The 26,342-nt window shown below is 41.9% G+C and overlaps 1 protein-coding gene across 2 annotated transcripts in view; it reads right to left on the reverse strand.

Annotated features, from left to right (window-relative positions):
- The window catches only part of KHDRBS2 (KH RNA binding domain containing, signal transduction associated 2), a 457,717-nt gene that overhangs the window by 135,775 nt on the left and 295,600 nt on the right, over positions 1-26,342 (reverse strand). For both annotated transcript variants that reach the window (XM_032216390.1, XM_032216389.1), the window contains exons 5-6: positions 22,431-22,558; positions 18,974-19,169 (exon numbers count right to left, since the gene is read on the reverse strand). In XM_032216390.1, coding sequence (XP_032072281.1) covers positions 18,974-19,169; positions 22,431-22,558 — 324 coding nt within the window. The remainder of the gene's footprint in view (positions 1-18,973; positions 19,170-22,430; positions 22,559-26,342) is intronic.

Here is a 26,342-nt window from a genome sequence, read left to right on the forward strand (position 1 = left end):
TTCCAACAACCAGTTCACCAAACTGCTCAGAAAGTTAAGAACAGGTTCTCCCGAAGTGGTGCGAACTGGCTGAATCCCACCACTGGATTGTACCATTCCACACTGCCCAACAGTCAGTTCCAGCAAAAGAAATGTCTAAAAGTCTAGAAGAATTAAATCTACAGAAAGCAATGAGAATTAGAATGCAGGTTTTCTCTTCTAGTACATCTTCTAGTATTTCTTACTAACTCCTCTAGCTACATCAGGGGTGGGAACCTCAAGGCCCGAAGGCCAGATCTGGCCCACTGTTTGATTAAATCTGGGCCATGGGGCCAGCCTGGAAGCAGCAAAGGACTGGTCCATTTTCGCTGGGAGAGGGCTGCAGGAGGCGCTCACGGCTGAAAATAGGGCACAGGTGTGTGTGCGCAGCTCCTATCGAGATCTGTTTTTGCTGGCAGAGGGCTATCAAAACAAACTAAAAACAAAACAAAAGGAGAATTGGAACATGCAAGAAGGGCCAGGAAAGGAGAAAGGGAAAAAGAAGGAAATATGGGAGGAGAGCAAGAAGGAAAAAGAAAGAAAGAGGGGAAGGAAGAAGAAAGGTGAATGAAGAGGGAAGGAAAAAGAAGAAAAAGAAAGGGAGGGAGGGAGGAGATTATGAGAGTGAGTGAGTGTCTCAGGGAAGTCCTGCCTTAGTACTTGGCACTACAGGTGCCCCGAACACGAGTCCTATGTCACACCCACTATGGCCATGCCCACCACCTCACCATGCCCACCCTCAGCCACGCCCTCCCGGATCTCAGAGGTCAAACACAACCCTGATGCAGCCATAAATGGAATTGAGTTTGACACCCTTGCTCTATGTGCTTGTCTCTTGGGCAAGGACGAGAAAGAATAAAATCTTTTGGATTAGCTAAAAATTTTGCTGGCAAATTTTCAGGATATTTTTTTTACCTCGTCTTTAGAAAGACCAAAAAAACCAAACCAAACCAAACCAAAACAACAACAACAACAACAAGAACAACAACAACAACAACCCTTAGTGGCTGTGTCTTTTCTGTGTTGCCATATTTTATGCACTTTAGTAGAAAAGGTCAAAACAAGGCAAAATAAAAAATCTCAGAATATAGGACTAGTGCAGGTTACCATTGACAGTACATTAGCTTGTCAATACATCATAATAAAATCATCAGCAATCCCAGGCCAAAACAAAGTGAAACTGTAAAAAAAAATCCCACTATAAAAACAAAAACTCTAGTACAAGGGTGTCAAACTCAATTTTATTGAAGGCCGCATAAGGGTTGCGTTTGACCTAAGGGGGTCAGGTGGGAGTGGCCAGCTCAATGTCACTGATGTTGGGGGTGCCTGTGGTGGCCTGTGCAGGGCTAGGGGAATCCAGTCTCCAATGGAGGAAGGCGAGACCAGGGAGAATGCCAAACCGTTTTCCTCCAGAGGAGCCTCCCTGTCCCATTCAGCCATGTGGAGGACCCTGGATGGCACAGCACAGACTGTCCATAGTCCTGGGCTTTGCCAACTGGCTTCCAGGACCCATAGGGACATACAATTTTGAAGGTGGCTAGTAGACTAGTACAATATCCCACCTCTATCTCATATAGGCGTTGGTTCTTTTGATCAATTTTAATATTAAAGTTCATATTTTATTAGGTCTTTCAAAAGTTCTAATCGCTTGATGGGATTTTAGAGACAGTTGGTTTTTCAAATTGGTACAGATATAATATGGGAAAACAACTAACTAACCACTCGCATTCATCCACAATAGCCATTATACTAGCAAAACTGAAGATAAACTAATAGAAAGATGATATGACCCGAGTTCTGGTGTCCTCCCTGCCACTATATAGGGAGTCCTTAATTAACAACTGCAGATTCATCGACTGTTCAAAGTTTTGACAGCACTGAATGATTAATATGTCAAAATTCTGTCTGCCACAGTATGCTGTAGTAACATGATCACAATTTGAGTGCTTAGGACAGTTGCAGAATCTTCCAATTGTGTGATTGCTATTTGCAACCTTCCCTGCCCGTTTCCCACAAGAAACCAATGGGGAAATTATTAGGGAAGATCACAAGTTGCTCCAACTGCTTTTACTACTGGGGAGACCTGTATAGAGTATGAGAGCCTGGGGATCTGTTACTCGATCGTGCGCGTGCCCACATGCAGTGTCCCCAGGTCGGGCTGCAAGCACACCTGCCCTCCATAGCACATCCGCTGCCTAGCTGAGCTTGCAGGGTGTGTCAACAAGCCCCCATCTGCTGTCTTAGCACTCACCTGTCTTGTGTGTGAACCATCTAAGGCTGTGAACCTATGGCACGCGTGCCCAAAGTGGCACACGAAGCCATGTTGCCCAGCATGCATCAGCATGCATGGCCTTGCCTGCTTGTCTTCCAGGTTTCTGATGCCCATGTGCACGTGATGATCAGCTGTCCTTCCCGTGCATGGCAGTGCCGAAAACCAGTGTGTGCATATGCGCTGGCCAGTTGATTGTCGGGCAGAACCTGATGATGCGCACTAGAACCCAGATGTTCGGCGTTTTTGGAGTGCGGTCTTGACAAGCACACACACACACACACACACACACGTTTCTGTGTGACCTTTTTGTCACTCTGTGCCCAAAAGGTTCACCATTGCTGATCTAAGGAAAGGTTTGTAATTGGGACTTGCAGCTTCTGGCTGGCTTCCCCATCGATTTTCTTTGTTGGAAGCCAGCAGGAAGCCAGCAGTCATGTGATGTCCTTGCTTAATGACCTGAGATCTTCACTCAACGATGTCCACCAGGACTGTGGTCACTAAGCAATGCAGTCATGTGACATCATGCCTTATGAGGGCACCACTCCCAAGGAGCTTAGTTGAGCAAGGTCTACCTCTACAGAATATTCTTGTGATTCTTGTTATAGCCCCTTTCACAGCTTATTTATCTGCACTTGTGAACTTGGCATAGTACAAAACTTTTCTAAAGCATTATAACGATTCAGTAATATCATTATATATTCCGAACTGACATATATAATCAGATATCCCCCCATTTAAAAAAAATATATGCCCAGCAAGAATCTTGTGAGCATATTATGGCTGAGAGAGGGGCTGCCCAAAGGCATTTCATAATCCTCAAGTCCCCTTTATCCAGTGGTGGGTTTCAAAAAATTTTCGAACCTACTCTGTGGGTGTGGCCTCCTTTGTGGGAGTGGCTTGCTGGCCATGTGACCTGGTGGGAGTGACTTACCAGCCATGTGTTTTCTTTCTTTCTTTCTTTCTTTCTTTCTTTCTTTCTTTCTTTCTTTCTTTCTTTCTTTCTTTCTTTCTTTCTCCCTCTCTCTCTCTGTCTGTCTGTCTGTCTCTCTCTTTCCTTCCTTTTGTCTGTCTGTCCCTTTTTCCTTTTTTTCTTTCATCTCTCTCTCACTTTTTTATTTTTTCTTTCTTTCTTTCTTCCTTTTTTTCTCTTTCTCTCTCTGTGTGAGTCTGTCTGTGTGTGTGTCAGTGGTGGGTTTCAAAAAATTTTGGAACCTCTTCTGTAGGTGTGGCCTGCTTTCTGGTGAAACCTCTTCTAACCGGTTTGGTAGATTTGATGAACCGGTTCTAACGAACTGGTGTGAACTGGTAGGAACCCACCTCTGCCTTTATCAAATACTGATGCTCTGTCTAAGGGGCCATATTGAACTGTTCTTCAATCACACCTTTAATGTCCAGAATACAGTAATTTCATAAACAGGCTGGGTAAAATACAGAAGAGGCTGTTTAATTTGATGTGATATCTGGGGGAAAAATCCCAGAGTGCAGATACTGGGGAAGGAAGGTATTCTTCAAAGATTATTCTATTTTTTTTTTGTTCTACCACCTTCCTTTTTAATTTTAAATTAAAACAGCTCTTCTTCTTCACTGACAATTTGAGATATGTGCATTTTCTTTGTTTTTCTCTGCTCATTTCATCATGCTGATGTATTCTTTCATTACTGAAGCTGTGTACTGTTACTATGGAATGCTTTGCTAATATATTCTTCAAAGGGCTTCTCTTATTGAATAAAGAAATATATAAAGATATTGTACATCCCGGTGATTCAATTAAGCAGGTATCTTAAAGTACACAGGATGTTAGAAGATAGCGAATGCTTGCAAGTTACTGTGCAGCGTTGTGCTATAATAGCATAATTTGTCATTTTCATAAAAAGTCAATATAATCTAATGAGGGAAGAACAAATAGTATCATTAAATATGTACTCTAATAGCAAAACTACTACTGCATTTTTAAATCAATAGCTGTTCTGCAAGAAGCCAATTAATATGTATATGACGCTATGCTTGAATGGCTAAATTGCGTGCTTTGCCCTCTTATATCAGTGTTTGGTGTGCATTTACTGTATGTTTTAGCTTAGATTTTGAATTTTTGCTTGAAGCTTCTGGAGTATCAAGAAAAGCACAATGTCTGTTTGGAACAGAGGTGGGTTCCTACCAGTTCGCACCAGTTCGGTAGAACCGATTCGTCAAATCTACCAAACCGGTTAGAAGAGGTTCCACCAGTGGACCCGGAAAGCAGGCCACACCTACAGAAGAGGTTCCAAAATTTTTTGAAACCCACCACTGGTTTGGAAGTGGGATGGTTGGATGGTTGGGTGGGAAGTGACAATACATGCATTGTGACATCACAATCTAAATCCCATCTTCTTCTGTCCAATTTCAGGATGCAAGTAGGATTTGGGTTTTGTTAATATGACACATGCTTCCTCAGTTTTCATCACTGGAGCAAGTAATGGGCGCCTATAGTTGTGTCATCAGCTTTCAGGAACCATAAATGTTTCTGCAGATACTTCAGTACATGGAATGAGTGAGTGAGTGAGTGAAAGAAATAAGGAAGGAAGGAAGGAAGCCTTCCTCCATATTTGAATGCCTCTCATTGATACAATCATAGGCACAATGCTGGCTGTTGTGTTTGAAGGAACACTGAGTAAGACACCTTTGTTTATTTGTGAAATTTGCACGCTGCCTATCTCTCTATTGAGTGACTCTAGTTGGCTTACAGATGTCATAGAAAGCAGAATAAAACAATTACAGGATTAAAACATCAACATTAAAAACTAAAATATGAACTTTAATATTAAAATTGATCAAAAGAACCAATGCCTATATGAGGTAGAGGTGGGACATTGTCAATGTTGGGTTTCAATTTTTTTTCGAACCTACTCTGTGGGTGTGGCCTCCTTTGTGGGAGTGGCTTGCTGGCCATGTAACCTGGTGGGAGTGGCTTGCCGGCCATGTGTTCTCTCTCTCTCTCTCTCCTTCCTTTTGTCTCTCTGTCCCTTTTTCTTTTTTTTCTTTCATCTCTCTCTCACTTTTTCTTTTTTTCTTTCTTCCTTTCTTCCTTTCTTTCTCTTTCTTTCTCTCTCTGTGTGAGTCTGTGTGTGTGTGTGTGTGTGTGTGTGTGTGTGTGAGTGGTGGGTTTCAAATTTTTTTGGAACTTCTTCTGTAGGTGTGGCCTGCTTTCCGGGTCCACTGGTGGAACCTCTTCTAACCAGTTCGGTAGATTTGACGAACCGGTTCTACCGAACTGGTGCGAACTGGTAGGAACCCACCTCTGGACATTGTACTAGTCTACTAGCCACCCTCAAAATTGGATGTCCCTATGGGCCCTGGAAGCCAGTTGGCAAAGCCCAGGACTATGGATAGCCTGTGCTGTGCCATCCAGGGTCCTTCACATGGCTGAATGGGACAGGGAGGATCCTCTGGAGGAAAACGGTTTGGCACCCTCCCTGGTCTCGCCTTCCTCCACTGGAGACTGGATTCCCCTAGGCCACCACAGGCGCCTCCAACATCAGTGACATTGAGCTGGCCACTCCCACCTGTTCCCCCCCCCCGAAGGTCAAAAGCAACTCTGATGTGACCTTCGATGAAATTGAGTTTGACACCCCTGTACTAGAGTTTTTGTTTTTATAGTGGGTTTTTTTATAGTTTTCTTGATAGGAGCCACTCAGAGTTGTATTCCAATATGGATGGCCCTACACATTTTTAAATAAATAACCCCTGATGTGGCAGCAATTAAATTTGAACAAAAGTATCAAACTGCCAGTTTCTTTATTTCTGTGTAGAAATAATTCTTCTCTAATCCTAAATGCTGCAGGAACAATATCCAGCTTTTTAACTTTTTCAGTAATTGCTCACAATCTCATTGTAGGTGTCATGTCAAATCTAAGACATTTTGCTTTAGAAAAAGGTCAATTTTCATTTCATTGTTATCACACACAAAAAGTGCTAAACTACATTTTCAACTGCAAATTGGAGTCGGAAAAGGAAACAGCCACCTTTAGATTTTTATTAGGAGCGAAGATACTCAAAATTATATGAATTTATTTATTTGACATTAAGACTGTTGCTCATTTTTTTGCCCGCCAAAAAGGTTTTGCCTGCCAGTGAATTCTGCCATCAAAATATAATATCTTCAAAAGCATTCTATAAAACATATCTCTGCAATATTCATGCAACTGAATAATTGATTAATAAAAGTTAACAAAATCTGCTTTCGTGAATTAATCTGGCACTGGGCAAAAACCTTTTGTATGTGAAATTTGAACTTTACTGGTGGGCAAAAAAGGAAATCAGTTCAAGAACTAACAATAATTTTGTTAATGTGTAAAAGAGAAAATATAAAGGCCTTTACGTTTATTGAAACTGTGAAATGCTTTTTCATACCTTGATACTTCTGTGTAATAATGAGTATGGGTTTTTTAAGTCCACTAATTATGGGTTAAAATGAGATATGTATGCTTGAGTACACATAACATTGTTCTAATTTTTTTTATAAAATACTGTCATTGGCAACAATATGCTATGTAAAAGCATTTCATTGGAATGTATTTCACTCAGTGAGCTGTCACAACTTCGTCAAATTTCCTCTCTGCTGACTTGATCCAATTATTCATTCCTAGAATATAATGATATTACTGCACTGTATTATTGAATCACATTAGATATTACGGCAGGTAGGTTCAAAAAAGACTGTTAATATTTTGCACTCCTACTTCACCATTAGGAAGAAAGCTCATTAATCATTTAGCAAGACATCACCCTACAGAGGGCCCTTGTCAGCCAAAACCGAGCACTGCTATTGGAAAAATCAGATTTCGCATTATTATCCTGCTGTTCCCTCCAAATTAGCACTGTGTACATTCAGTGCTTATTTCTGAATTAAAAAATGCAAGTGAATTTTAAAACTAAGTAACTAACTAACTATATATGCATGCATGTATGTATGTACGTACGTACATACATACATCTATATCTATTTGGAAGTAGTGTGGGGATAGTGTGTGTGTGTCTGTCTGTCTGTCTGTCTGTCTGTCTCTATCTATCTATCTATCTATCTATCTATCTATCTATCTATCTATCTATCTATATCGTAGATGTTCACGGGTGTAGGTATGCTGGTTTTCCAGTGTAAGATTGAGATTGTCTTGGCAACGTTTCGGCAAGGTCTCACTCGCCATCTTCAGGCTGGTGTTTTCGGCTTAAAGCGTGGTCGGAGCTGCCGTCTTTCTATAAATCTTGGTGGGGTGTGTGTGGAGTGCTGGCTTTGTTTCAGTAAGTGGAATGATTGGTTGTGTGGTTGTATCATGATTGGTAGATTGGTGCTGGCTGTGTGTCCATTGTTGTTTTGTGTTGTAATGACCTGGGTGGTGGGTGGGGCTCGTTTGTTGACTAGGGCTGGTTTCCAGATCTCTGGTAGGTGGGAGGTATCATCACGTTTATTCACATTGTGGGGTGTTTCTCTATTTCAATAGCTTCCATAATTATTCTCTTGTTGAAGTGTTCTGTTTTGGAGATTAACCTGGTTCCTTCAAAATTAATTTAATGTCCTGTAGCTTTAAGGTGCTGGAAAAGGGAGGAAGTTTTTTCCTTCTTTCTTCCTGCATTCTTCTGTTCTGCGATGCATGCATTTATTCTCCTGTTCGTTTGTCCTGGGTATGTTGCAGAGCAGATTTTGCATGGTATTTCATAGACTCTTTGGTTTTCTAGCTGGATTTTGTCTTTGGGGTTTCTTAAGATGTTAGCTATTTTTTGGTCAGTGTGGAAGGCTGTCTTGATATTGTGTTTGTAGCTAATTTTGCTGATTTTATCTGTGGTGCCTTTGATGTAAGGGAGGAGGGCGATGCCATTGTCCTGTTCTGTGTCTTAGTTCTTGGGGAGTGTCTCCCTTTGGGTTAGGTTGGTAATTGTGTTTTTTTGAAATCCGTTGGAAATTAATATGTTTGTGAGGGTGTGTAATTCAATTTTCAGGTGGTCTTTGTCGGGTAGGCGTTTGGTTCTGGAGATGAGGGTCTTGGCTACAGAGTTGATCTGTGCAGGGTGGTGATGGGATTGTGCATTTAAGTAGTGGTTGGTGTGTGGTTTTTTTTTTTGGGGGGGGGGTATATGGTGTGTCCTAGGGAGCCATTGGGTTTTTTGTAGATTAGGAGATCCAGAAAGAGAAGTTGATTGTTAGCTTCTATTTCCATAGTGAATTGTATTTTGGGGTGTAGGCTGTTGAGATGTGTGAGGAAGTTGTCCAGTTTTTCTTTCCCGTGTGGCCAAATTACAAAAGTGTCATCTACATATCTAAGCCAGAGTTTGAGTTTGTGTTCAGATTTATCTAAGGCGTTGGTTTTAAAGTGTTCCATGTATAAGTTTGTGATGACAGGTGAGAGGGGTAATCCCATGGGTGATCCTTCTATCTATTTGTATCTTTGTCCATTATGGATGAAGTATGTGTTGGTTAGGCAGTGGTTGGTCAGGTCCCGGATGTGTTTAGGGGGGTTGTGTTTGTTCTGGATAGCTGTCAAGGCTTCTTTTAAAGGGTGAAGAGGGATATGACATCAAAGATCACAAGTAGGTCGCTGGGTTGTAGGTTTTGTTTCTTTATTGTTTCTAGGAAGTAGAGTGAGTTTTGTACATGTGAGGTGATGGATTCTGTGTAGGGTTGGAGTTGTTCGTGGCACGACAAAACCACGCTCGTCAAAATAGCAGTGATAAAACCGCGTTGCTAAAGCCGCGACGTCATCACCGTGCGTCATCACCGCCGCAACAACAACGCGGCGACAGAAGGGCGCTTTAAAACAGTGCGGCAGCAGAAAGCGGATTTAAATTAAGGTAAGGGTTAGGATTAGGTTTAGGGGTTTGCTTTAGGGTTAGGGTTAGGTTTAGGTTTAGGTTTAGGGTTAGGGTTAGGGTTAGGGTTAGGTTAGGCTGAGTGCTTCGCAAGGTGCGGATTTGCCCTCCGCCCTTATGTCAGAAGCGGTAAGGTCACATTTGCTTTAGCGATTCCGATGGCGTGGATTAGCACTCGCGTTTATGTCTCCGCGGATAAGGGCTTCGCGGTATTGTGGTGGAACCGGAGTTGTTTGGTGAGGAATTTGGCAAGATTCTGTAGAGGTGAGCCTATGGAGCTGACTATGGGTCTGAGTGGTGTTCCTTCTTTGTGTATCTTGGGGAGGCCATAGAGTTTGGAGCATCTGGATGATTTCTCTCTGGGGATGATTCTTTGCTGGATCTCTTCACTGATGGGAGAGGATTTTATTTTGGATTTGGTGGTTTTCTTTTCTTCTGTAGCCTCTGGCTTTTGGCAAGGGTCCACTCACCCTCACACATTCTCTTGGTTTTTACTTTATTATTTAATCTTTTTAATTTTATTGTTATGTATTATCTTTTTTACTTTTTTTATCATTCTGCAAGTATCCCACAGTCACTACCACAATGGGATGCAAATAAATGCAGGCTTACAGTAAAGCGTTTCTATCATGATCAGATGAATCCAATAAACTGCTTCTATTATAGGATTGTGTCACTGTTTAAGTAAACTTCAGGTCAAGCTATTGTCTCCCGTGATTCTCTTGACCTCAGAACAAATTTGGGAGGGAGGGATTTGAGGTTCTACATTGTAGAATATTTAAAAGTGCTGTCATTCCATTCTAAATGAGATATGCAAAGTTTATCCTATCAATAGCAATAGCAATAGCAATAGCAGTTAGACTTATATACCGCTTCATAGGGCTTTAAGCCCTCTCGAAGCGGTTTACAGAGTCAGCATATCGCCCCCACAGTCTGGGTCCTCAATTCACCCACCTCGGAAGGATGGAAGGCTGAGTCAACCTTGAGCCGGTGAGATTAGAACCGCTGAACTGCAGATAACAGTCAGCTGAAGTGGCCTGCAGCCTAACCCCTGCGCCACCTCGGCTCTTGTTGGGAGGGACAACACTAGAGGTTGAAAGGGTTGTCAAATCAAGGCAAAAGACTTAGGTTTTTAACACGTCTAACATGGCTGGTACATCAGCTACGGAAGTGGTATTCAGCAGGTTCTGACCAGTTCTGGAGAACCGGTAGAAGAAATTTTGAGTAGTTTGGAGAACCGGTAAATACCAGTTCTGACTGGCCCCACCCCCATCTATTCTCTGCCTCCCGAGTACCAGCTGATCGGGAGGAAATGGGGATTTTGCAGTAACCTTCCCCTGCCATGTCCACCAAGCCACGCCCACCAAGCCATGCCACACACACCAAGCCACGCCCACAGTACTTGTAGTTTTTTTAATCCCATCACTGATCAGCTAAGCTTAAGTTGTTCAGCACTAGTCTATTTTCACCTAGGGTCTTTAACCCTGATTAGAGAACACAGACAACAGGAGGAAGGATATTCAGAGACAATAGTTGACTTGTCCATAGACCAGGGGTTGCCAAACAGGGCAATTTTAATTATTGTGGACTTCAATTCCCAGAATTCTCCAGTCATCACAAATGTTTGAAGAATTCTGAGAGTTAAAGTCCATAAGTCTTAAAGATGCCAGGTATGGAGACCCCTTGCCTTGTCTTTGAGAGACCGCCTGCTGCCAATTACCTCCCACAGACCCATTAGATCTCACAGGTTTGGCCTCCTCCGGGTGCCATCTACCACCAATGCCATCTGGCTATTACCCAGGGGAGGGCCTTCTCTGTGGCAGCTCCGGCCCTCTGGAATGAACTCCCCGCAGGGATTCGGACCCTCACCTCTCTCCAGGCCTTCCGAAAAGCCGTCAAAACCTGGCTTTGCCAGCAGGCCTGGGGGTGATGAGTTCCCTCCCCTCTCGACATGTATGGTTGTGCGACTGTTGCCTATTTTTATTATTTGTACTTTGTTTTTTATGTTCCCCTTTTCCCCCCTTTTGAATTGTTCACCGCCCTGAGTCCTCCCGGAGAAGGGCGGCATACAAATAATAAAATTCTATTCTATTCTATTCTATTCTATTCTATTCTATTCTATTCTATTCTTGCCATAGACCATCCTCATCATAATGTTTCTTTGTGTAAATGTAAAGAAGATGGCTAGACAGTTGGGGTACTAGCTTAATGTACAAGGCTGCAATGGATAACCTGGACAAATGAAGTTTGACCAGTGTTACGTCCATCCTGGTTTGGAGCAAAAAAAAAAAAAACACTGGAAAGAGTTATGAGAAAGACAATGGTAAGGTATCAGAGAAAATTCAACTTAGAGCTTCTGCTACAGGGCAACATTTCTGGATTTATATATAAAAAATACTTTGGCAAAACAAGGCCGGTGATATGAATTCTTAGGGGCCAAAGAAAGTCAACTAACACCCCTGACGCTTACTCTTCACTTAGATTATTATATATAGATATGAATATTTTTAAGAGCCGAGGTGGCGCAGTGGTTAAATGCAGCACTGCAGGCTACTTCAGCTGACTGCAGTTCAGCAGTTCGGCTGTTCAAATCTCACTGGCTCAAGGTTGACTCAGCCTTCCATCCTTTCGAGGTGGGTGAAATGAGGACCTGGATTGTTGTTGGGGGCAATACGCTGACTCTGTAAAACCGCTTAGAGAGAGCTGAAAGCCCTATGAAGCGGTATATAAGTCTAACTGCTATTGCTATTGCTATTAAACTGTATCATACTAGTATCACATATAGCAACTTTGCATTTTAGACTGTGTCAGCTTTTTCTTTAAACTCTAAGCGGTGAAGAACAAAACCATTTACAGATGAAATATATTATCAAGAGTTTCAGTTGAAAGGTTTAAGGTTTAGTTTATTTGTATGCCGCCCTTCTCCGGGAGGGACTCAGGGCAGCGAACAACTCCAAAGGGGAAAAAAAGGGAACATAAAACACAAGACACATAATTAAAATACACAAGAATCATACAGCCATACAAGTCGAGAGGGGAGGGGAACTCATCAACCCCAGGCCTGCCGGCACAGCCAGGTTTTGACAGCTTTCTGGAAGGCCTGGAGAGAGGTGAGGGTCCGAATCTCCGCGGGGAGTTCGTTCCAAAGGGCCGGAGCCACCACAGAGAAGGCCCTCCCCCGGGTAGTAGCCAGATGGCATTGGCTAGTAGACGGAACCTGGAGGAGGCCGACCCTGTGTGATCTAACGGGTCTTTGGGAGGTAATTGGCAGCAATTACCTCCACTAGACCAATTAGATCCCACAGATTAGGCCTCCTCCGAATTCCATCCGCTGGCCAGTGCCGACTGGCGACTACCCGGAGGAGAGCCTTCTCTGTGGCTGCTCCGACCCTCTGGAACGAACTCCCCGTGGAGATTCGTACCCTCACCACCCTCCAGGCCTTCCGCGTAGCCCTTAAAACCTGGCTGTTCCGACAGGCCTGGGGCTAAAGATTCGCTGCCCCTATCTCGAATGGTATGATTGTTGTGCTTTTTAACCATGTATTGTTCTGTATTGTTGTTAAACTGTTTGTATTCCCCCTTCCCTTTTTGAGCTGTGAGCCGCCCTGAGTCCCCTCAGGGAAAAGGGCAGCATACAAATGAAATAAAAACTCAAACTCAAACTCAAACTCAGACGGTCTCTCAAGTACCCAGGTCCAATACCATGAAGAGGTATTCTGTTTTATACAGATATAATCTCTTGTGAGTCAAATCACGAACTTGACCTAGGAAAAACATTCAGAAAAATAATGTGTACTTTATGGTGCATTACATGCTAAAAAGTTTCAGATGAGGAAACGAGGTTTATGGTAGAAATGTGCTAGAACTAAATTTTCTTCTCCAGATGGTTGAGTTGTCCAAATGAAGAAAGGAAAGGTCAGTGAGCTCAGATGAAGATTCCCACTGAGATACATCTAGCTGGGCTGCTGTCTTATAGCTACAAATCTGTGTCCATCTTATTGAATGCCAGCTGGGCTTACATAATTTTAGAAGGCATCCTATGCTTTGTTCAGGGGAATCTGTGAAGCCATTTGTAAACTATGGTTTGTAGCTTTGTAGCTACAGTAAAAAACAAAACAACAACACCAAATTGTTATTTCTGAATGAGTGATATTTTGAAAGATTGGCATACTTTGCTTAGGGATTTGCATTTAACTTCAGTTGTTACTACTTTAACAACTGTAGTAGCAGTGGTGGGATTCAAATAATTTAACAACCAGTTCTCTGCCCTAATGACCAGCTGGGTAGGCGAGAGCCAAGGTGGCGCAGTGGTTAGAGTGCAGCACTGCAGGCTACTTCAGCTGACTGTCCCGGCCTTCCGTAAAGGCATCAAGATCTGGCTGTTCCGGCAGGCCTGGGGCTGTTGATAGATATCCAGCCCCGCTTAGATGGAATGGATGATGTGGAATTTTAACATTGTATTTTTTATTTTTAAATTTTAAATGTTTCTTTGTCTTGTTGTGAGCCGCCCAGAGTCCCAATAGGAGAGGGCGGCATACAAATTTTATTAAACTTGGAAACTATTAAACTTGTTAGCTGCAGTTCGGCTGTTCAAATCTCATCGGCTCAGGGTTGACTCAGCCTTCTATCCTTCCGAAGCCAGGGTGAAAGGTATCTATTATATTTTTACAACCCCCGGTATGCCCCCCTCCAAAAAAATCTAATAATATATATATACCGGGGGTTGTAAAATCTAATAGATACCTTTCACCCTGGCTTGGCTAATAACGGATCAGAGCCTGTGGCCTAATGGCTAAGACGTCTGCCTAATATGTAATATAGCCCAGGTTCAAATCCCAGTAAGGGTATGGCTAGCTGATGAGAGCTAAATAGCTTGAAATAGATCTATACTAGTCTCCCTTTATTTATTTATCAGCACAAATACAACATATATATATATATATATATATATATATATATATATATATATATATATATATATATATATATATATATATATATATATATATATACACACACACACACATACATACATACATACATACATATACATATATACACACACACACACAAATACAACATATACACACACACACACACACACACACACATACATACATACATACATACATATATTTCTGCAGAAGTATTAAAATGTGACAAAATGTCTTCTGTGATAAAGCTCACGCTGTCCATAAATCTTCTGAAATAAGTACAGGCATTCTAATTTGTCTCCCGACTATTGAAAAATGCTAATAGCAAATGGAGCTTAAAGAGCAGCATGTGACATTCAGTTTCATTTTTAGTAATTTTTGCTAAAACACACACACACACACACACACACACACACACACACACGGGGAAAAAAACCAGCAGCTCTAATTGTATTGCTCTGGTTTAGGCTCTTAGATAAAATGGAATACGTCGCTGGATCGAGAAATATTCAGATCTGCTTAGGATAAACACCAAGACTGAATCCAGCTAGTTTTGGTAAGACTCATAAATTGAGGACTGTCGGTAATTTGATGCCTCAGATAAATGGAACTCTCATTCTCATGCAGATGTTTTGGAAACCTGAAACAATCGTGCCGCCTCTTTAACAGAACCTATCATTTTCCCAATATCTATTGCAAGAAACACATCAAGGAGGCTTCCAAGCGACTGGGATAAGTTTCAGTCAAATTTTGACACTACCTGTTTAGCACATCACCCAGATATAATTACTTGGGGATTTTTCACAGTTGTGAACTATTGAACGTTTCTCCATTCACTCCTTGAAATAAAAATAAAATAAACTGCTGACATTGTTTTTTTTTTTAAAGTAAAATGCATGGGAAAACCTATTTCTGAAGAACCTGAGCAGTGAGGTGGCTTGGCTACAGCCTTCTCTTTGAAGCATCCCTATCTTTCTGAGTGAATAAACAACCTTGAATTATTTTATTTTATTGTCATCGCACATGGTACAACGAAATTAAATTTCATCTTCAGTGTATAAGCTTTTGTTAAAACTCCCCCTTTGCTCTTGCTGGATTCACTATTCCTCTCCTCCCAGTGATCTATGTAGCCTTCCAGCTCAACAGCTGCATCCAGAATGAGTAAAAATAAGCCATGTTTCTGTGATTAGCAAAACACAGCAGTTCTTGATGTATTTAGTCTTTGCGATATGTAGCCTTAATTCATCCATTTTGTCAGTAAGAGATCTTGCGTGGGTAAGAAATATACTTGGAATTAGCAATAGCAGTTAGCAATAGCAGTTAGACTTATATACCGCTTCATAGGGCTTTCAGCCCTCTCTAAGCGGTTTACAGAGTCAGCATATTGCCCCCAACAACAATCCAGGTCCTCATTTGACCCACCTCGGAAGGATGGAAGGCTGAGTCAACCCTGAGCCGGTGAGATTTGAACAGCCGAACTGCAGAACTGCAGTCAGCTGAAGTAGCCTGCAGTGCTGCATTTAACCACTGCGCCACCTTGGCTCTATATTGAAGGCTTGTTGGAAACCTACTCAGCTTAAAAAGAGAACACCTGTATGACACCCTCTCTTTCTCTTCATGTCCCTCTGTTTTGTCCTCCTCTTCCTCCTTCCTGCAGGGATAGTAATCCATGGCTCCCCCAGGGGCCTAGCTACCTCCTCCAGTAATTTATGAGAACGTATAAAATTGTCTGTAATAGTCTTTTCACATTTCAATCCAATTTGTAACAAGTCTTGCCGACTATAGATGATGCCCCTTGCCCTACAGCAGTGTTTCTCAACCTTGGCGACTTTTAAGTCCTGTGGACTTCAACTCCCAGAATTCCCCAGCTGTGCTGGCTGGGGGATTCTGGGAGTTGAAGTCCACGGGACTTAAAGTCGCCAAGGTTGAGAGACACTGCCCTCCAGGGTTCATCCATGTGCGCGGCCATCTTGAATGGCAGCTGGAACTAACGTAACTTCATTAAGCTCTTCTGTGTGTTCATTAAGCTCTTCTGTGTGTTCTCCTTCACACAGATGTTGGAGGATGGTGTTGTGGCTACCTTAGTTAAAGGGGGAGAGAGAAAGAGCCAAGGTGGCGCAGTGGTTAGGGTGCAGTACTGCAGGCCACTTCAGCTGACTGTTATCTGCAGTTCGGCGGTTCTAATCTCACCGGCTCAAGGTTGACTCAGCCTTCCATCCTTCCGAGGTGGGTGAAATGAGGACCCAGACTGTGGGGGGCGATATGCTGACTCTGTAAACCGCTTAGAGGGGGCTGAAAGCCCTATGAAGCGGTATATAAGTCTAACTGCTATTGCTATTGCTATTCAGAACCAACCATGCAAAGGCAAATCCAAGATCCGAAGCTCTAAAACCACGACAATGTCTCTCAGTGGGAGACTGATTGCCATGATCTGCTTTGTTCTGGGTTCATACAGAAATGAAATGATGATGATAATAGCACGAATGTCCTTGAACAGAAAACAGATCAAAAATCCCATTTATCCCTAACGAACCACTGATCCATATCTAGCTTGAAAAGAATTACATGCATGAGCACACACCCAGACATGCGCAAAGCTTATGTATCTCATCCTTAATTGGATAATATGCTTCTCTCTCAGTCCAAGTATTGCGCAAACACGCCTCGTCTATATTAGCCCCTAAGTGATTAATAATAAAATTATTATTTCAGTTGGCTTTTATGGGCCCCCAGCAACCCTGTGAAGTAACTTAGGCTGAGAAAATGGCTGGCCTGAAATCACTGAGAGAGTTTCTATGACTGAAGAACTAAAAGCTGGGCCTAGCGCACAGGTGTCAAACTCGAGGCCCGGGGGCCAATTCTGGCCCATGGCGCACCCTGGAAACAGCTAAGGACTGGCCTGTGAAGCTACTGCCAGCGAAAACAGGCTCCCGGGCTCCATTTTTGGCTGCCACAGCCTCCTGCAACTCTCTGCCAGTGAAAAAAGCAGAAGGTTTAGGAGGCCATGGCAGCCAAAAACGGAGCTCGGGAGTCTGTTTTCGCTGGCGGAAGCACCGCGGGCCACCACAGGCGCCCCCCACACGAGTGACGTCAAACTGGTCGCACCCACCCCAGCCCCCCAAGGTTAAACACAATCTTGATGTGGCCCTCAATGAAATTGAGTTATTTATTTATTTATTTATTTATTTATTTATTTATTTATTTATTTATTTATTTATTTATTTATTTATTTATTTATTTATTAGACTTATATACCACTTCATAGGGCTTTCAGCTCTCTCTAAGTGGTTTACAATTTTTTTAGCAAATTGAGTCAGCATATTGCCCCCACAGTCTGGGTCCTCATTTCACCCACCTCGGAAGGATGGAAGGCTGAGTCGACCTTGAGCCGGTGAGATTTGAACAGCCGAACTGCAGATCACAGTCAGCTGAAGTGGCCTGCAGTACTGCACCCTAACCACTGTGCCACCTCGGCTCTTCATATTGTATATGTTGGCACCTTGTATATGTATATTTATTTACTGATGCTTTATTTAAGCTTACGTTTGTGTATCCGTGATTGCATGGCCTCTATGGATGCTGTATGCTAAATAAAAAAAATAAAAATCTGTACATCATACTAGTTCTCTAAAAATAAATCACTAGTTTTGAAATATTTCATGTGTTGAGCCGAGGTGGCGCAGTGGTTAGGGTGCACTACTGCAGGCCACTTCAGCTGACTGTTATCTGCAGTTCAGCGGTTCAAATCTCACCGGCTCAAGGTTGACTCAGCCTTCCATCCTTCCGAGGTGGGTGAAATGAGGACCCAGACTGTGGGGGCGATATGCTGAGTCTGTAAACTGCTTAGAGAGGGCTGAAAGCCCTATGAAGCGGTGTATAAGTCGAACTGCTATTGCTATTGCTATTGCTGTATTGTTTCTATCCCATTTCTTTATAAAACAGGGATAATTTTTTTAATAAAAAGAACAATAGCAATAGCAATAGCAGTTAGACTTATATACCGCTTCATAGGGCTTTCAGCCCTCTCTAAGCGGTTTACAGAGTCAGCATATTGCCCCCACAATCTGGGTCCTCATTTTACCCACCTCGGAAGGATGGAAGGCTGAGTCAACCCTGAGCCGGTGAGATTTGAACCGCTGAACTGCAGATAGCAGTCAGCTGAAGTGGCCTGCAGTACTGCACTCTACCCACTGTGCCACCTCGGCTAATGCACTTAGAATTGGTCTATGCTGTATTTTTTAGTTAAAAACGAAATAACATTTGACTATCTTAAAAAGAATATATTTAAAACTGTGGTTTGGGGGTGCAGCCAAAGTTTTAGAGACCTGTTTGGTTTAACATTGACCAATTAAATATATGAACAACAACACTTCCCCAATCTTCAGTTATCTTGTGTGCACAAACATCACACAACTCAGCAGATACCTTGCAAGCAAACAAAAATTTGTACTGGGGGAGGGGGGGGATGAAGAAAATAGTGCTATGGATGCTGCCTCTGAACTCTCAGAGGAAAAGTATGATATAAAAACTACCCCATCAACGTATCATTTTAAAATAAAAGCTAAACATTCCTACAACACTTTGCAAAGCTTCGACTTTCAGACTTAATGTAATCAGCAATCCTCAGAATCACTTCCAAAAAGCAGGCAGGCATTATGTTTTCCTAGCCATATAATAGCCCTGGCTCGGGATGAACTATTCTGCAAAAGAACATACTTGGGAATGAGATAATGGCCTGAATAACTCCGAAATTGCAAAAGCTAATGCAGCATCCAGCTCATCAAATGCAAACAATTCCCTTGGGATTCTTCTGAATACTCTTTATGGGTACAATTAACATATGAAAAACCACTTGCAGCAATGTGGAAGAACAATTGACATGTCTTCGTGTTGTTGAAAAACAGGTACTTACATATTCTTCGTAAGACTCATGTGCTGGTAGAGGGGGAGCTCTGTAACCGGGTACGGCCGGAACCCCTCTGGCTCGAGGGGCGGGGACCCCTCTGGTGGCGGGTGGGACTGGGAGTACTCCGCGGGACACCGGCGTTCCTCTTGCTACTTGAGTTCCTCGTCCAGGTGGTGGTGGAGGGATGGCACTCCCACGCCCCCTAAGAGTGAACAGAGAAAGCCGATGATTGTGATAAGGAGTGCTAAAAAAAATGAAAGATTTATAAAGGTACATAAAAGGATTTCTGTGCTGACTGCACTGACGTTAAACTGTTATTATATTCAGTAATTTAGAGAATGCATATTACCGTTCAGGGTCCTTGGTACTCTTTGAGCCTGGTTCTTTTCTTGAGTCATTACCCAAACTAGGTAACATCCTTGGAGCCAAGGTGGTGCAGTGGTTAAATGCAGCACTGCAGGCCACTTCAGATGACTGCAGTCCTGCAGTTCGGCTGTTCAAATCTCACCGGCTCAGGGTTGACTCAGCCTTCCATCCTTCCGAGGTGGGTAAAATGAGGACCTGGATTGTTGTTGGGGGCGATATGCTGACTCTGTAAACCGCTTAGAGAGGGCTGAAAGCCCTATGAAGCGGTATATAAGTCTAACTGCTATTGCTATTGCTATATGTTTCACTTTAGAACTTTTAGAGAAGGAAAGAAGAAATGAAATTCAGCTGCTCTACAAATAGTCAGGTGAAATAAGCCACCTTATAAAATAGATTCCTGATTTTATTAGAAATATTAAATTGCATGTAATTGGAGTCACAAAGGGCAGAGTCGAATTTTATGAAGACATAATAATGTTCCTGTACAATGAAATTATGATCACCCTCTGACCTTGGCTGTGAACATTCTTGATATCCATGTTTTGGGAAGATGTTATTGAAATAAGTGTTTCCTCGTGTAGATGAACATTGCATACCCCAGAGAGAGAATGAATATTAGTTATCCTAAGGGATCAAGGGGGATAAGTATAACACCAAGCCTCTATAAAAGAAGGTGGGTGTTCAAATGTAATTAAGCTATCTACATATGCTGACGGGAAAGGGAAATTACTACACTGAAAGAAAAACCAAGATTGTTTTTAATCAGCATCTTGAAATGTTAATGAAAAAAAAAGAGAGAAATAGATCCATATGGGATATTGGATAAAACCAAAGGATTAGTTTAGACTTCAGTCCTGTGATTCCTATGAAGTTTATATTTGGATGCTTTAGCATGTACCAAGTTAAAATCCACCTACAGTCAATTAAATTCTTTTGTGGTATACAGAGAGACTGCCAAACATAAATTAGATTAAGAATAAACTTAATCTTGTAGTAGATTTCAAAATAAGTTAAGTGTACTAGACATTTTTTTGCTATTCGTTTGAATAAGTCATCATGCATAAGTCATCCAGAGGTGGTTTGCTGATGGCGTTACTGCTGGTTCACAACCTGGGTGCAGTGCGCATGCGTGTGTGCCAGACTCTCGCGGGTTCTGTTCATGCGCAGAACAATTTACAGTGAACTGCACACACGAAGTCACTAAAATCCAAAATGGTGGTGGCCAAGCGACAGCGAGGGAACCGCCAAGGGTGTGTGGCAGGCCTGGGTCGCTGCCAGTTTTGCGATCCAGACCTGAATTCAATACAATGCAATAAAATAGCAAAGTTGGAAGGTACCTTGGAGGTCTTCTAGTCCAACCCCCTGCCTAGGCAGGAAACCCTATACTGTTTCAGACAAATGGCTATCCAACATCTTCTTAAAGACTTCCAGTGTTGGGGCATTCACAACTTCTGAAGGAAAGCTGTTCCACTGATTAATTGTTCTAACTGTCAGGAAATTTCTTCTCAGTTCTAAGTTGCTTCTCTCCTTGATTAGTTTCCACCCATTGCTTCTTGTTCTACGCTCAGATGCCTTGGAGAATAGGTTGACTCCCTCTTCTTTGTGGCAACCGCTGAGATATTGGAACACTGCTATCATGTCTCCCCTAGTCCTTCTTTTCATTAAACTAGATATACCCAATTCCTGCAACTGTTCTTCACATGTTTTAGTCTCCAGTCCCCTAATCAACTTTGTTGCTCTTCTCTGCACTCTTTCTAGAGTCTCCACATCTTTTCTACAATGTGGTGACCAAAACTGAATGCAGTATTCCAAGTATGGCCTTACCAAGGCATTATAAATTGATATTAACACTTCACGTGATCTTGATTCTATCCCTCTGTTTATGCAGCCTAGAACTGTGTTAGCTTTTTTGGCAGCTGCTGCACACTGCTGGCTCCTATTTAAATGGTTGTGCACTAGGACTCCAAGATCCCTGTCACAGTTACTACTGTTGAGCAAGGTACCACCTATACTGTACCTGTGCATTTCGTTTTTGTTGCCTAAATGTAGAACCTTACTCTTTTCACCATTGAATTTCATTTTATTAGTTAGTGCCCAATGTTCAAGTTTGTCAAGATACTTCTGTATCTTAAGCCTGTCTTCTGGAGTGTTGGCTATTCCTGCCAGCTTGGTGTCATCTGCAAATTTGATGAGTTCCCCATTTATTCCTTCATCCAAATCATTAATGAATTCCATTACCGGTTCGGCGAACCCGGGCCAAACCGGTAGCAACCCACCTCTGAAGTTATCCCAAAACCTGATTTAGAAGCAGAAGCTATGCCTAAAATATAAGCATTTCACAAAATTGTTCTTGCAGATTTTCAGGGAAATAAGGCCCTATTATAAAGACAGGCATCTTCCAGAAATATCACTGGTAATTTCAATCACCTACAGCCAGCAAGGCTAAGCCCATTGGAGGAGGATAGCAATAGCAATAGCAATAGCAGTTAGACTTATATACCGCTTCATAGGGCATTCAGCCCTCTCTAAGCGGTTTACAGAGTCAGCATATTGCCCCCAACAACAATCCGGGTCCTCATTTTACCCACCTCAGAAGGATGGAAGGCTGAGTCAACCCTGAGCCGGTGAGATTTGAACAGCCGAACTGCAGAACCGCAGTCAGCTGAAGTAGCCTGCAGTGCTGCATTTAACCACTGTGCCACCTCGGCTCTGGATGAGAATTGTAATCCCTAAAACAACTGAAAGAAACTAAATTGGTGAAGATGAGGGTAGAAACTATATAGCTCCAGTAGATGTGGCTATGTTTATTTAAATAGGAAAATACTGGGATTTATAGTAGGATGAATGTTCATCGGTTTGGAACAAAACCATAAATTTTCACTTGACATATTTTCCGTTCCTCTGTGTAAATGTAATTACAACTAAGTGGAAGGTTTTGTTAGAACCAAATGCATAAAGAAAACACCTTCTTCTATTCTTCTCAGCTGTATCTGTGAACAGTGGCACGTATCTGTTTATTAACCCAGTCATTTGTAACCGAGGTTATAGCTATTATAAAGTATTTATACCGAGTATAAAGAAAGACAAAGGAACTGACCTTGAAGGAGCTGCAGGGGGTACCCGAATTCCTCTTCCTCGAATACTTCGCCCACGAGGTGAGTCCTCTGAACCATTTAAATACGACAATTCTCTCAATTGCTCTTGACGGATTTCATCGTTATAGTCCTGAGAAAAAAAGGAAGCAATAGAACATCTGTCATCTTTACTACTGAAGTTCCATTCCTCCTCTCGCATTAGTTAATTTTAAGTCTAAGATGATTTTCAGAAAACTTAAATGACTTCATTGCTTGGCACGGTGCTTTTTTTTAAAAAAAGCAAATAACGTTTAACCCATATTATGCAGGTAAGCAAAATGTATTCTGCAAAGATGGTTTATTACCACCAAACTAGGGAATGGATCAGAGGTGGGTTCCTACCAGTTCGCACCTATTCGGTAGAACCGGTTCATCAAATCTACCGAACCGGTTAGAAGAGATTCCACCAGTGGACCCGGAAAGCAGGCCACACCTACAGAAGAGGTTCCAAACTTTTTTGAAACCCACCACTGGTCCTTGGATATGATTATTCTACACTATCATGCTCATGTTTATAAAACTCAGTGCCTCTGTTGACCAGTGTTTGCACGATTGGCCTGAAATTAATCTGTGCCTTGTTCAGAGATTTAAACCTGCCTAAAGCATGCAGAATTTAGAGTTGTTTTGCTTTAATCTGCACCTTATAAATCTCACAACCTTACTCATCTCCTATTACGATGAAGTTCTCATGACACAGGTTCCATGCATATCTTCAAGGTTTTAAAATGGCATTGTTAATTGTAAAACTTTAGAATAGAATAGAATAGGATAGGATAGGATAGAATAGAATAGAATATAATTCTTTATTGGCCAAGTGTCATTGGAGACATAAGGAATTTTTCTTTGGCCCATATACTCTCAGTGTACATAAAAGAAAATAAGTAAATTCATCAAGAGTCATAAGATACAACACTTTGTGATAGTCATAGATTACTAATAAGCAATCAAATCATACTAGGAAATCTAAGTGACATGCAATGCAGCCTATCAAATAAATATTAGTGCACACTTCTTCACAATCGTGAAGCAGAATCTTGACTATTTCTTTTGATCAAATAATTATTCAGTTCGGTGTCCATCAAGAAAGGGTGTAGCAATTTTGAAATATGCAAGCATTCCTCCCTTGATTCTAAAGGCTTATTTGAAAGATTAATGCATTTCTTGGCTTCATCTAGCAGCTGAAACAATACACTTATTTATATCAGCCTTCTGTGCTGAAAATAATAATAAAAAAAAACATGTTAAATGACATGTCTTATTTCTGCCCAAATGATACAAATAATGATGTACAAAGCAAAAGGTAGTTTTCAGAGCAGCACTTTTTGATTGCAGCCTTGAAAATCATAATAATCATTCATTTGCTGCTGGTAAGGTTTACTAGGAGAAATTGGCATATTTTGTAGTAAACCTAGTTAAATAAATAGAGGAAAAATATCCATCATTCTGATTGCTATTCAAAATAATTATAAAAAAGACAGGTGGACTAAATGATGAGCTCCAAGATAATTCTACTAAAAAGACACCCCAATCAGTTTCTTTTAGTCAATATCATTTGTATTTTCAGATGGAATTCTTCCTTTTGGGCTGTAACTTCCCATTGTTATTATTTCTCGGAATTAGAAGGAATCTCATTCTTTGGATTTATTTTTTCTGATGATGCGCCAGTAATGATGGGCAATAGCAATAGCAGTTCGACTTATATACCGCTTCATAGGGCTTTCAGCCCGCTCTAAGCGGTTTACAGAGTCAGCCTATCGCCCCCACAGTCTGGGTCCTCATTTCACCCACCTCGGAAGGATGAAAGGCTGAGTCAACCTTGAGCCGGTGAGATTAGAACCGCTGAACTGCAGATAACAGTCAGCTGAAGTGGCCTGCACTACTGCACCCTAACCACTGCGCCACCTCAGCTTTTCCACTTTGTGATATAAAGCATCTAACATAAGGGTAATAGTATCCCATTTCTGGAACTGTGAAACAATCAATTCTTAGTTTCATCTTATTTCAGAAAGACAATTCATTAATAAATTGATATTTAGTCTGTATCTGGCTATGAAACTTTCTCAACAGTAGAGAAAAAAAATATAAAGGTATACGGAACATCCAGGCCCATATATTCAAGTTATCCTTGACTTATGACTCCAACTTGAGCCAAAGTTTCTGTTGCTACCATGTTTTCCTGAAAATAAGACCTCCCTGGATAACAAGTCCAATTGGACTTTTGAGCACATGCACTAAAATAAGCCCTCCCCAAAAATATTACAACATAGCAGCAGCCATGAGATGACCACACTCGCCACCACCTGGACCTCAAAATAATAAGACCTACTGTATTTTTTGTAGTATAAGAGGCACCGGAGTATAAGATGCACCAAGATTTTGAAGAGGCAAAATAAAAACAATGTTTTTGCACTTTGCAGATCTCCCAAAAATGGGCTGTTTTCACAAAAATGGACTGTTTTTTTTTTTCAAAAAAAAAAAAGGGCAAGAATAGCCTTTAGGAGGCTTGTAGAGTGCTCCTGGGGGAAATAATTGAGAAAAAAACGTCTGTTTTTCGCTCATTTCTGTCCTCCCCAGGAGCACTCTATAAGCCTCCTAAAGGCTCCGCCATGCCATTTTGGTGAAGGGGGTGGGGTTTGAGGAGGCAAAAAATGCTGTATTCAGTGTATAAGACACACCCAGATTTTCAGCCTCTTTTTTGTGGGGAAAAAGGTGTGTCTTATAGTCCCAAAAACATGCTACCTGAAAATAAGGCCAAGTGCTTATTTCAGGGGTCAAAAGAAAATTAGATCCTGTCTTATTTTTGGGGAAAACACGATAAGTGAGTTATACCTGATTTTACTACTTGATTTGCCATGATTATTAAGCAAATCACTGCAGTTGTTAAATGAAACATGCAACTGTTAAGTGAAGCCAGCACCCCACGTTGAGTTTGCTTGTTGCAAGATGGCTAGGAAGGTCTCCCAAGGCGATCACAGAATCACAGGATTCTGCAACCATTATAAATATCTGCCAGTTGCCAAGCCTCTGAAATTCCGTCATCTAACCCGTGTGGATGCTATTATGGTTATAAGTAGGATGACTGGTTGTAAGCTACTTTTCTCAGTCCTGTTGCAATTTTGAATGGTTGTAAGTCAAGGACCACATGTAGTACTTTGGAGACCTAGAACCGGTCCCTCGGGTCCTGATCCAATTCCGAGTGTCAACCACTAGTCCACGGGAATACAAGGAAATACCCTTTCAAGAGCTACCCTTGAAAAGCATTCAGAGACTGCGGTTAGTCCAGAATGCGGCCGCCCGAGCGATATTGGGTGTACCGAGGTACACCCACACTACACCTGTCCTCCGCGAGTTGCACTGGCTACCAATTGGTCTCCGAACTCAATTCAAGGTGTTGGTTATTACCTTCAAAGCTCTACATGGCTCAGGGCCAATGTACCTTCGAGACCGCCTACTGCCACATACCTCCCAGCGGCCAGTAAGATCCCACAGATTGGGCCTCCTTCAGATGCCGTCAGCCAGACAGTGTCGGCTGGCGGGCCCCCGGAGGAGAGCCTTCTCTGTGGCTGCTCCGACTCTGTGGAATCAGCTACCCCCAGAGATCTGGACCATACCCACTCTCATGGCCTTCAGGAAAGCTGTTAAAACCTGGCTGTTGACCTCATTGTTGAGATCCAGCGCCGATTGGAATGAATGCAACTGTTTTTGTGATTTTAAACTGTCTTTCTTTTCTTCTTGTTTTTTTCTTCTCTTTCTTCTTTTCTTTTTTTGGTAAGCCGCCCGAAGTCCTTCAGGATTAGGCGGCATATAAATTTTAATAATAAAATAAATAAATAAATAAATAAATAAATAAATAAATAAATAAATAAATAAATCTC

This window comes from Thamnophis elegans, chromosome 4, assembly GCF_009769535.1.
Source record: "Thamnophis elegans isolate rThaEle1 chromosome 4, rThaEle1.pri, whole genome shotgun sequence".
In the NCBI taxonomy this organism is placed as follows: domain Eukaryota; kingdom Metazoa; phylum Chordata; class Lepidosauria; order Squamata; family Colubridae; genus Thamnophis; species Thamnophis elegans.